This window comes from Drosophila willistoni (assembly GCF_018902025.1).
Source record: "Drosophila willistoni isolate 14030-0811.24 chromosome 2L unlocalized genomic scaffold, UCI_dwil_1.1 Seg196, whole genome shotgun sequence".
NCBI classification, from domain to species: Eukaryota; Metazoa; Arthropoda; class Insecta; order Diptera; family Drosophilidae; genus Drosophila; species Drosophila willistoni.
Genome location: NW_025814048.1, coordinates 5,275,945 through 5,287,626, shown reverse-complemented (window position 1 = coordinate 5,287,626; position 11,682 = coordinate 5,275,945). Strand labels below are relative to the sequence as shown.

Genomic DNA, 11,682 nt, shown 5'->3' with positions numbered 1-11,682 from the left:
CGATTCAATGCGATTTGCATGACATTTAAAAAAAAAAGAAAAAGAAAAGAAAAGCAAAAACCTCAAAAGTGAATGGATGGGGGGATGAGGGGGCAAAAGGTTAAAGTGGATTTAGCATTATATTCGAGAATTTAGGTCTAGCTTTAGCTGACAGACATTCTGCTAATTCTAATGATATATAAATGTCGATTGGGTTTTAACTTAAACTTCAACACATATAATTACAAGGAATGACTAGTTTGATTATGGTATTTGATAGTATAAATAATGTTTTCTTTTGACTGATTATGATTTTTTTAAAGGGCAGTGTTGAAATTAGCTTACTTAAACTAGACAAGAAAAGGACATAGATAAATAGGTAAAGTCTTATAGTCTAAGAAGTTATCTTTAAGTAACCAAAAGAAGATCTTAGATAGATAGAATCTTTCATTGGACTTCTGGCAGTTTAAATGAAGGGAAAACTTATTACTTACACAAGACATAGGTCTAAAAAAACAAGAACTACTTAAGGAAAGAGCAAATCCTTAATAAAAGTCGCATAATACCAAACAAAGACCATAAAAATTGATAATTTTGGACCAACTTTTAGTTATTTTTTCGGAAAAAACATATTCCTAAGTCTTCCAGTACTTCGGTTATAAATTCGAATATCAAGTATTAGTAGATCATATCTTTATGAACAACTTTTGGTGCAAAGGAAGCACTACCCTCTGGATCAACTCCCGGTGGATGCAAAATCTACAAGTTAATCTAAAAAGGGATAAACTTCTATGCTAATATGGTAATGCCTGGTTTTTACCTACTGATACTTTAAAAAATATTAAAAATCATTCCAAAAAATGAATGAAATCGTTAAATAAAAATCCATAAGAGATTGAAATAAAGTTTGACAAATTAAACCCTAGAAACACTTGTGATTTTCCCACAGGATTTGACCGGAATTTAACTAATATTTCCATTGTTTAGCCCCAATTTCAATAAAGAAAACAAATTTTTAGCCAAATAAAGTGGCATAAATGACGGTATTTGTCACATATATGGATCGAAAAAAGCATTCCAAGATGGTCTGGACTAGAGGTGGGCATGGGCTGAGTTTTTGTTGGGTACCCGTGGGTATGAGCTGGAAAATCTAATTTCTGGTTGGGTTTAAAAATGGAAATTTGGGTAAAAATCCGTAATTTTGGTGCTGCTTTGCAGAAAATCTATTTTTTCATTCCACTATTACTTAGTAAATATATTTAATGTAAGTTCTGTTTCGCAGAAGCATCAAAAATGTTATTTTTCTGTAAAATTTTTTTAAAAAATATTTCGGGCGTCCGGGTTGGTTTTGGTTTGCAAAATTTTGTTATCTTTCGGGTGCGGGTAAAATTTTGCTCTTCGGCCCATGGGCTGGGTCGGGTTGGGTGCAAAATTGCGCCCCTGTCCACCTCTAATCTGGACATCCCCAAAAAGTAAATTGTAAGCTTGCCAAAGCTTTTTTCGTTGACTTAGTTGTAACTCTCCAACCATCATTTAGCTATTGAAGTTCTGGAGTTCTTTAGCCAAATCAGCTGATGGTAGCACTTGCTAATTCTTAAATTAGGTATACGGAAACTCTGCTCACCTTATTGCGATTTGCTGTAAATTTCAGATATATTGCAAACAGTTTTCTGCTTTCTTCAGTGCAACTAATCAGTCTTTAAATCCTCAAAACATCAAAAATCACTCAATTTTATGATTGAACCCCTTCAAAATATAATTCCTAGGTCCGCCACTGATCTGTTAAGTACCTAATAAATAACTTTAGCCTCTTGGATTATTAACAAAAGTGTAAAGCAACATTACATTTAATCTACCTAAAGACTGATTTTTATTTAAAAATGTACTTACCTGCTTGAGATGGGAAAATATATGTAAAATTTAAAAATTTGAAGGTAATCAGATAAACCAAATTTCAATCCAAGTCTTTCATTAAAGTATTTTTTTTTTTGCAATCAGGAGAGAAAATTAAGCCTCTACAAGTATTTTCCATTTTTTTCCTTTTCCCTAAAAATATGTAACATCAAATTTGATCTAATCTCTAGAAGAAAAAACATAAAATTGTTTGCAAACTTCAACTCATCTGCTAAAAACACTTTAAAGCTTTTAAAAAAGGGCTACAAAAATGTTGTTGGATTTTTCAAAAATTTATTTAATTGTGTGTTTGCTTTTTTTCATTTCATTTTTTTTTTTTTGTTTGTTTTTCTTTTCTTTCTTGTTTGCTATCATTATAATAATGCCTTTAAAACTTTTATGTTTATGCTTTACAATTTTTTTTCTTCTTTTTTTTAATTCACGTTTTTTATGTGTGTCTGTGTTTGTTTGTTTTTGTTGTTTTTGTGTGCCCTTTAATTCGTTTTGTTGTTGTTTTAGCTAACATTGATTTATGCTTAAGCCCAGCTAGCCATTCATTTGTTATTACATAAACTATGAATTTAAATGTTTAATACAAGCTTGAAAATGTTTGTTCTTGTTGGAAGTATCTTTATATATATAATATATTTTGACTATATTGTATATATACATACGTGTATATATTTACTCAGTCGGCAGTTTTATCATATTTTTTTGAATGAAAACGAGATTCATTCATCTATTGCGGTGATTGTTTGTTTTTATTTTTTCGATTTTCTTCTATTCGAGTCATCAAATTGTTTGGTGTTTGTTGGAATTTATCTCAAAATACAAATATATTCATTTGTTTAAGCACATCTAAAGTTCTCATAATTCTTCAAATATAATTGATTCATATCAAAAATTGCTAATTATTATTGTTTATGTAAGGTAAGTACAAAAAATTGTTTAGCTATTGGTAAATGTTATTGTGTAATGTTTTTTTTGCTGAACTATCGGAAGAGAGACGGATGGAGAGAATGTTTGGAGAATTCTCTCAATCATTTTATTTCTCTAAGCATAAACCAAAATATTTTCTATATTATTGGTTGAATTTGTGTATTTTGATAACTATTAATCAGTCTTGTATACAGAAAAATAAAAAAAAATAATAATTAGTAAAAAAACATTATAAATGAGATATATTATTAAACAAATATACATGATGACAGCAAATTATAATCAAACAAATTGTCTATACTTCATGCTCATTTCGTTGTCCAATTGGCATTTTGTCTAGGGAGGGGTGGGAGCGGGGGGATTGGCGCGAATTATTTAAATTATAAATTTGAGATTGGCTTAAGACTTAATAAAATTATATTTCAATTTGACACTTAAAAATCAATTGTGGAGATATATATCTGTTCATATATATAGATTATCTGCATTTTTTATACATGCAGGATAATAATTAAATAAATTAGGGAGATATAATTAAATATATATACTAATTATATACAGGGTAGCACATTTATATGTGTGTGTGTGTTGGTGTGTTGGTTGGAACTTCACTTAAATGCATTTTGCGCGGACTTTCTTTTTGTCATCTCATTTTTTTTTGTGTGGAAGTCACTTAGAATGGGGCGGGGAGCAGCGGAATATCGCCTAATACTTAATCGAACAAGAAATCCAAAAAAAAAAAGAATAATAATAAACTTAAAGGTAATCCAAATATTAGAAAAGGATTATACCCAATTTACAATTTTGCTGATTTTTCGTGTGTGTTTTGTTGTTGAGGCCTAGCATTAAAATTTACAATTTTTAAGGATAGAGAGAGGGGAAAAAGGGAATTATAGTGAGGGGGACGATGGGGGGGGGGGGGGGAGGGAATATCAAAATATATTTAGCGAGTAACGAGGTGTAAGTGGCGAGTGGCTAGCTTAACTCCGACTATCATTACTCTCACTGAAGCTCTGCTCGCTTGATTCCCGCCTGCTGCTCACTGGCTTGGCCTTGTATTCTGTTATGAAAACAGTTACCGAATTGACGGTAACTTCTCGCGTTTGTGCCGTTGATCGATCAACGTTCTTCAATCGGGCAGGATAACGCTTGTGACGCTGTCTATCGTGACCGCTCCCATGACGCGAACTGGAGCTGGAGGATTTACCATTGGGCATTGTACCGCTGGCTCCTGGCAGTGTGGCCGCCTGTTGGGCGACTAGCGCCGAATTGAGGCGTGGCTTGCGTGTTGAGGTTCCTGCAATGAAGGTAGTGCACAATGGTTGGGTATGGTCGGGGTCCACAAAAGTTTCTCTTTTCGTTTCCACGCATAGAAACTCGTCTATCTTGTGGCCTGCTTACCTTTTCTGACGTCACACATTCGACACTTGAAAGCCTCCGCTGAGTTCCTGTAGGTGCAGACGCTGCAATCCCAGAAGTTCTCCTCAATTACCTTGGCTTGGCGCTTTTGTCGTCGCACGGGCGAGGATTTCTTATCCATAATTTGATTCTCTGTTTGTGTGGTGAAAGGCAATTTGCACTCTTTCTTATTTTTTTTATTTTCTTTTTTTTTTGTGTTGGGCTAAAATAAATTGTGTGAGTTCTGTTAACTCATTTTGCGTGTGTTGACACAATTTGAGCCTCGTAACGCCGTTTGAGTCTGCTAGCTCACGTTGAGCCACTGTTAATTAACATTGCCGTACTTGGCGAATTGGCGTTGCCACTCGGTTAGCAAGAATGGCGCAGAAATTCAAACTCTTACTTTTTAGTATATAAATAAAGCTTTATTAATTAGTTATAATGATGATGCTGCCACCTACGCTGGCCCAAGGCCACAATTACAACAACTACATATCTATATAAAAGATTGCGTATCTTATCAAAAGCTAAACAGAGATCAGAGATCTTCGCAATTTCACTTCACTCCCTGAGGATTGTAGGAGCCTAAAAAAGTATTGCATTTGCGACAATAATGATTGCCTGTGCGACAGCTTTTCATGCAATAGGGAACAAAACAAGCACAGCAGCACCAGCTAAAGTTAAATAAAAAAGAGTTTTTATGGTAACGTTTGGTACTAAAGTGAGGGGGGATGGACTTACCCAATTAGACAAAGCAAACCAGCACTAAAATGTGTACGAGAATTGGCTGTATAAGTCATTCGGGTGGTCTTTTCGACTCCACAGGCAGGACACAGCACTCTACACCGATTGGGTCCCAAATTTAAAGGTCCTTCATAATGCAAGAAAGTTATTACTAGATGTTTCCATTAAAAACTATAACTAGATTTACCTGTATGTACCACTGTTGGCTCAAGTTGTTGTTGTTGTTGTTGTTGCTGTTGCTGAGGTAGTTGCAGTGGGTGCAGTGGTAGTTGCTGTGGTTGGGGTTGAACTATTATTGGTGGAACGGCTATTGCCACATCGTATGACGGTGGCGCCTCCACCATTACGGATGGCGTTGGCAATGGCGCTGACGGTGCTGTGGCATTATCCACTTGCGGATACAACATGGCCCTTTTCTGATCCATTGTGTGATGTATCTAAAATGCCAAGTACGAAGTTCGGCTTCAAATCTCTCTGTGATTCAGGTTCTTTTAATTTACTAGTAATTGTTGTTGTTGTTCCTATCTATTTGTTGTTGTTGTTTCTCTTTTGTTTGCTTTAACAATTTTAGGTTTAAGCTTGCCTCGTCACTTTTGCTCGTTCCGTTTCGTTTCGTCTCTTCCGCTTGGTTTTCGCTTCACAACTGGCTATAAACTGAATTCAAGTTTTTTGTTTTGGTTTTTTTGTTTTTTTTTGATTTTGGCTAAGATCGCTGAGAGCGAGAGTAAAATGTGGCTAAGCTTAAAAGCTTTTTTTGTGCAGTTGAGCAATCTTTTTGGCAATTGCAAAACGCAGAAAATAAGTTTCTAAAATGTATATACATACGTTTGTATCTTTTTGTTGTTTACAGAGATTTTTGACCTAACTTAAATGGGTATATTGATTTTTTGAAAACCAACTTTGAATTTCGAATTCAATAAGTTTATTTTATTATTACTATTTTTTTTGTTCTTCAAGCTAAAATTCGTTGTAAAAGCTGTTTGAAGCTGAGACAACACAAATAAAATATTAACATAAAGAAAAAAGAAACTATTTTTTTTTAATATCCATGGGTTTAACACTTTTCAATAGTTGTTAAACATATATTTAACTGACATATATTTAATATATATTTATTTGAGAGACAATTACTTTTTATGTGTTAATATTACTTATTTATTACTTTGTTTATATGTATAGTTCAAATTCTTAAATTTTAAACAACTATTAAATCGCTCGAAATATAAAACTAATTAAGTAAGCAAAATTGGGAAATTTTTTGAATATCTATAAAAATTGTTAATAAAACGTCTTATTTTAAAAAATGTTTAAAACGTATTTTTTCCGTCGTATATTCAATTAAAAACATTTATTTAGAGTTAATTATCTTAAAGATCTTAATCTTTTGTAATTAATAGCCATGTACTTAAGAATTTTGTTGTTTTAGGACTATTTATTTTTATATACTTTAAATTTATAATGCAATTTTTTATATACTCTAACTATATGATGCAATTTTTGTTCAACTTTAAAAGATCAGAGATTTCAAGTGTATCAAAGTGGATTTTTTAAGTTAAAAAATTATGTTTATTTCAAATAATTAATTGATCAATGAAAATAAAAATTTTATTAATGTTAAGATTAAGACTTAAAAAAATGTACAAGAATTTAACAATCTTTTCGCTTTCACAAAAGATCCCAAGCGAAAATCTTCTTTATTACGACTTTCTATTCACATCTATCAGTAGTCTCATATTTAACTTCTAAATCCAGATTGCATATATAATTTTTTATTAGGTCCCTAGTCCAACATTTATATATAGAAAAACCCAAAGAGATTAGCCAAAAAACTTTCCAAACTTAATTGTGGCTAACTTTGATAACTTTCTTTAAAAGTATTTGACAGAATCTGTATTCTGGCCAAACCGGAAGGGTAAAGATAATGCGTCCCATTTCACTTGACTCTGTTTTTTTCTTGGTTTATCTTATTTATTATCCAAGGTTTACCCAAAACGCTTATCATTGTTGATTTTGGCCTTATCTCTAGCTTATGAGGAGACAATTTACAGTAGATACAAAACAAACTAAGTGAAAGCAACACTCACAACTTTTTGTTGAGTAATATTTGCTATTTTTGGGCTAATTAGCACTTAAAAAAACTTGAAAAGATTTAATATTTTTAGTTGTCTTTATTTACAGTGTGACTTGTTTAAGAACAATTTCAGTCACTTCCAGAGAGAGAGAGACTGTTAATTTTAAGAAGAATTTGTTCAATGTTTCTTATTTTATAGGTTTGTTTGTTTTTAAATAAGAAAAAATGGTTTTGTCCATCACATTATCAATACTTAGTTGTGGCACTTAGTCAGTTAACACTGTAAACTCCATTCAATTGCGCACATAACTGCCCAAATAATGATCGCACATGCCGCAATAATGATTCGTGTTCATGCAACTCGAGATGCAATATGGCAAACAAACACAGCAATATAATCTAAAAAGAAGCAAATGCGAGGGGGAGGGAGTGGGGGGGGGTGTGATTAACTTAGTCACTATTGGAAATTGTCAACACTTTTACTTACTGAAACAGACACAGAATCAAAGCAATTAGATGAGTTCTCGAATTGGGACGATAGGAGACACGAGTTCGTGCATAATTATGACAATAGGGACACTGTACATCCATGGGTTCGGGTCCATAGGTGGAGCCAGCTGGCACCACCACCACAGTGTGATGTTGTGTGGTTGTTGTTGGTAATGGTGTTGCTGTTGGAGCTGGCCCTGTGGTTGTTGCTGGCGTCGCTGTTGCCTGATCATAACTCGGTGGTGCTCTTGTGGTCAATAGATGTTCTTGCTCTTGACTTGTTCCTGCTGTGGCTGCTATGGGAGCCTCCAAGGGCACAGAAGGATAAACTTTGTCCATTTTCGTTTTTTTTTTCCTTCTACCAACTATTGGGCGTGACTCTTCCCTTGTGCTGATATAAAAACACAATAATGTTGGCTTTACTCACACTCTCATATCAGTTGAGTTTGTTTCAGTGCGTTCGGTTCGTTGTGGACTTCTTATCATTTAAGGCCAAATCGTGGTGGAAACGTTTCACACCCAAAGCAAAAATGTTAATACAACTTTGACAATTGTCTGTTTTGGTTTTTGTTTATTGATCGCTCTTAAACTAATCCCCGCTATAGACTCCCACAAATTTATTGCAATTGCCGCAATAATGTTGAGCATTCATACAACTAGTCACACAATATGGCAAACAGGCAAAACACCAGAGTCTGTGGGCGTATGAATCATATGTTTGTAATTATATTAGATAAGATAAAGCCAAGATCATTTCCGACGAGAAATATTCTCTTACCCCATCATACAGAGTAGGGCAGCCATGCAATGGGTCTTTCCACTGGGCGCATATTCCACACGCGTCAATTTCTGTACATGGCAATGGGGACAGGTGATGAAGCTGGCATCGGGACCCACAGGTGTGACAGTGTGATCTAAAAAGAAAACGAGTGGAAGTGGAGTTTATCGCAATCCATTGATATCAGCCACTTTATTTACGTTGAATGATCACCACAGGTGGAACAACTGGATAGGCTTGTTGCGGATTTGTGGCCTGGGCATAGCTTGGCGGCTGCTGTCCGTGTATATATCCCCCTATCGGAGATGACTGATTGTACTGCATTACCAAAGACAACTGTCAAATGAGCACAGCTTTCCGTGTTTCGAGAGGGAAATTCAAAAAAGCTTCAATCTTGAGCTTTTTACCTTCTGTTCAAGTGAGATGCTAGCGATCTTTTATCGGCAGAGATAATAAAGTTTTCCGGAAACTATCAAAGAGTGATAGTTTAGCCATAGGCAGTAGCGGATCTACGGGGGGTGAAAAAGGGGAAATTTCCCCCCCCAAAACTCCGAGTCGGATAGACAATCAGAGTTTGGTTATGAAATTTTACGTGGTCAAACAAATTTTTGACTTCGATTTCCCCTCCCAAAATCGAGCGCACGATCCGCCACTGGCCATAGGGCTAAGACATGTATTAGACTTCTAGAGGAGAGTTCTTCAACGACTTGCTCCATTTTCTATAAGGATGCCTTTTGGAGCGGTTTGGTTCTCCTTCGCATAGTCCAGTCTAGTCTAGATCTGGCTTGAATTGACTATTATATGAATAGGCAGTAAGTGTTTCAAAATGATGATTCTTCTTTCCTATCTTTGTTCCGATTCTTGTTAATCACAGGAAACTTATACATAAGTGGATGCATACAGGAGCATGGCGTTAAAAATATTATAGGGTGGGGTTGTTTGTCCATTTTTCCTAAAATCTGGCATAATGGGAGCAGCTGACTACAGGGATGTCCTGGCAAATCTTATGCTACCATATAAAGAGGAAAACATGCCCCTACGCTAGGGTTATCAACAGGATAAAACGCAACTCAAAAATTTTTAAAACTTGGTTAGAGGTCAATAAAGTGGACACTCTCGCTTAGCCCAGTGAGTCTCCTGATCTGAATCTTATCGATAACTTGTGGGGTTAGCTATAGAATCAGGCGGGAACTGAAAAAAGTGCCAATAATCAACAATTGAGGCAGTGCGTCAAAGAAGATTTCGATAGAGTCCTGCCAAGCTTTGATTAAGAATATCCCCAACCGGATGGACAAAGTAATGGTAAAATAAGGGTGGATACATTGGATATTAATCAAATAAAGAACCAAAAATAAATGTTTAATGATTTGAAAAAAAAAAAATTAAATATAACTTAGTCAATTGAAGTGTACCTATTATTTTCATCAATCACGAAATTCTGCAATTTCATGTTTTTTGTTAATTTTTAAATAAATTTATTTTTCTTTACCAAATTAATGTATTTTTATAAACAAATGTTCAATAAAGAAAGGTGCATTTAAATTTTGATGATCAATACAGTAGAAAAAAAGTTGTGCTAACCTAAAGTCCAAAAAGTTCAATTTTTAGGGGTGTACTTATGTATTATTTTCATCATGAGTGTAACTAGAAAACCCGGCAAACGTTGTTTTTCCATATAAATAATTTTCTAATAATTTCTAGTGTAGACAAAAAATAGCTAGGCAAAACATTATTTTTAAATTATTATAATTTATTCCTTAAAACAATATCAATCTCTTTCTTTGTAAGAATTTACGTAGTTCGTTCGGCATTGGCAGCAGTGAGCCCATTTTATGATAAACTTGGCCTCTGATTTTGAATGTAGAATTGAATTGTTGACCATTTGTATTAGTATTTCGAACTATTTCTGTTGCTCCTAACGACGTCATTTGAAAGCATGAATTGGATCTTCGAATTGACTTCTGGAACACGTTAGAATCTGGATCCATGCCGATAAGTAAGCCCTTCAATGGTTCAGGTGGTGTTTCAATTTCAGGTAGTTGTACTTTTCCGGACGTGCAACACCTCCCAGCTGGCTCATTTTTGAATTTCAGAGCATGACAATGCGGACATTCCTTGTCCATAGCACTTTTGGAATGAGCATAATATTCAATATCGGGATCATACTGGAAGGCTAGACGCAGGAATAAATCAGATATAAATGCTCGATGTACCTGTTGTCGTTGTTGGTCATTTGTTCTTCCTCTATTGACTGTGAAACGGCGTGATTGTTGTTGTTCTATCTTATGACTTCATTGACGAATTCAGCTCGTGTATCTTCTGGCTCTTCTTGATGCAATTGCACCATTCTGACACGTGCATCAGTATTTTGTTGCTGGATTTGTACTTCTGTTCTTTCGTATCTGCTATTTTGCAAGTACCGAGCATTACTTGTACTGCGGCTCAAATTAGCCCCTTTGCGTTTTCTTGTCATTTTTCGTTAGTAACTTTTCGATTATAACTAAAACAGGAATGAACGAATTTCCTAATGCGGTCGATACACGGAAAGCCGTTATAAAACCCATTTCATTCGCGCTCGTGTCACAGTGTCTTAATATTTTTTCCGTAAGAACCTTCTCCTAATAATAACAAATACAACAAAAAATAAATTAGTGATGCCGTGACCAAGGAAACGGGTTTCATTTTTATATATATAGATTTAAATTAATGAAATTGTGAATCATTATGGAACTATATATATACTATATAGGATGCTGATATATACTAAAATAGGATGCTGATATAGAAGAAAGAAATTAAGTATAACTACTTTAATTTTTCGGTGATTTTGTAGTTTTTGTTTCTTATCTTAAAGTTCTTAAACCAAGGTTTTAGGCGATAAATTAAAATTAAACTACGACAAGCAATCCACTGGGACTTTAACGGCAATGATGACTTATTAAAATCCCTTCTAATCCTAATGTAAATAAAAACTAGAGTTAGTAACTCAAGCAAATGAGTCAAAATTTGAAAAATAATCCATTGCGACTTTGACCGCAACAGAAATGGGTTCTAAGTGTTATCTGTGACTAAACGTTCTTCTATATTTTTCTCTTATAATTCCTAAATTCTTGATAAGTAACAAAAAAATAAATGAGTCAATCTTGGACTAGTCGCCATTAAGTTTATATGACTCTATTAAGAGGGAAAGAACTTTAAAGATCTTTCAATATTTCTAACTTTTACTTTTCAAAGTCTAAATTTTGCATCTTCTTAAGTAAGATTCATATAAAATTTATGGTTGATTGATTTTTTGATTTGATTTTTTTGGTAGGAAAATATAGATAATGAGCATAAATTAAGACTTCCTTAAAACAAAAATTATAAGTAAAATAATAGATAAAAACAAAAA

General features: G+C 34.1%; 4 protein-coding genes across 4 annotated transcripts; all 4 read right to left on the bottom strand.

The window, feature by feature from the left end:
* Positions 1 to 2,363: 2,363 nt before the first annotated feature.
* On the bottom strand, positions 2,364 to 4,469 carry LOC6640479 (YY1-associated factor 2). The gene is made up of 2 exons (XM_002063290.4): positions 4,213 to 4,469; positions 2,364 to 4,108 (listed from the first exon to the last, which is right to left on the bottom strand). Exons 1-2 carry the CDS (start codon positions 4,349 to 4,351, stop codon positions 3,792 to 3,794), a joined length of 456 nt encoding a protein of 151 aa, XP_002063326.1. The 5' UTR covers positions 4,352 to 4,469; the 3' UTR covers positions 2,364 to 3,791.
* A 160-nt stretch (positions 4,470 to 4,629) lies between these two features.
* On the bottom strand, positions 4,630 to 5,814 carry LOC6640480 (lipopolysaccharide-induced tumor necrosis factor-alpha factor homolog). Its single transcript, XM_002063291.4, has 3 exons — positions 5,141 to 5,814; positions 4,951 to 5,080; positions 4,630 to 4,883 (listed from the first exon to the last, which is right to left on the bottom strand). Exons 1-3 carry the CDS (start codon positions 5,376 to 5,378, stop codon positions 4,766 to 4,768), a joined length of 486 nt encoding a protein of 161 aa, XP_002063327.1. The 5' UTR covers positions 5,379 to 5,814; the 3' UTR covers positions 4,630 to 4,765.
* Positions 5,815 to 7,113: 1,299 nt separating this feature from the next.
* Positions 7,114 to 8,009, bottom strand: LOC6640481 (lipopolysaccharide-induced tumor necrosis factor-alpha factor). The gene is made up of 2 exons (XM_002063292.4): positions 7,512 to 8,009; positions 7,114 to 7,423 (listed from the first exon to the last, which is right to left on the bottom strand). Exons 1-2 carry the CDS (start codon positions 7,850 to 7,852, stop codon positions 7,318 to 7,320), a joined length of 447 nt encoding a protein of 148 aa, XP_002063328.1. The 5' UTR covers positions 7,853 to 8,009; the 3' UTR covers positions 7,114 to 7,317.
* Positions 8,010 to 8,064: 55 nt separating this feature from the next.
* Positions 8,065 to 8,636, bottom strand: LOC6640482 (lipopolysaccharide-induced tumor necrosis factor-alpha factor). The gene is made up of 3 exons (XM_002063293.3): positions 8,492 to 8,636; positions 8,292 to 8,427; positions 8,065 to 8,208 (listed from the first exon to the last, which is right to left on the bottom strand). Exons 1-3 carry the CDS (start codon positions 8,613 to 8,615, stop codon positions 8,103 to 8,105), a joined length of 366 nt encoding a protein of 121 aa, XP_002063329.1. The 5' UTR covers positions 8,616 to 8,636; the 3' UTR covers positions 8,065 to 8,102.
* Positions 8,637 to 11,682: the final 3,046 nt, after the last annotated feature.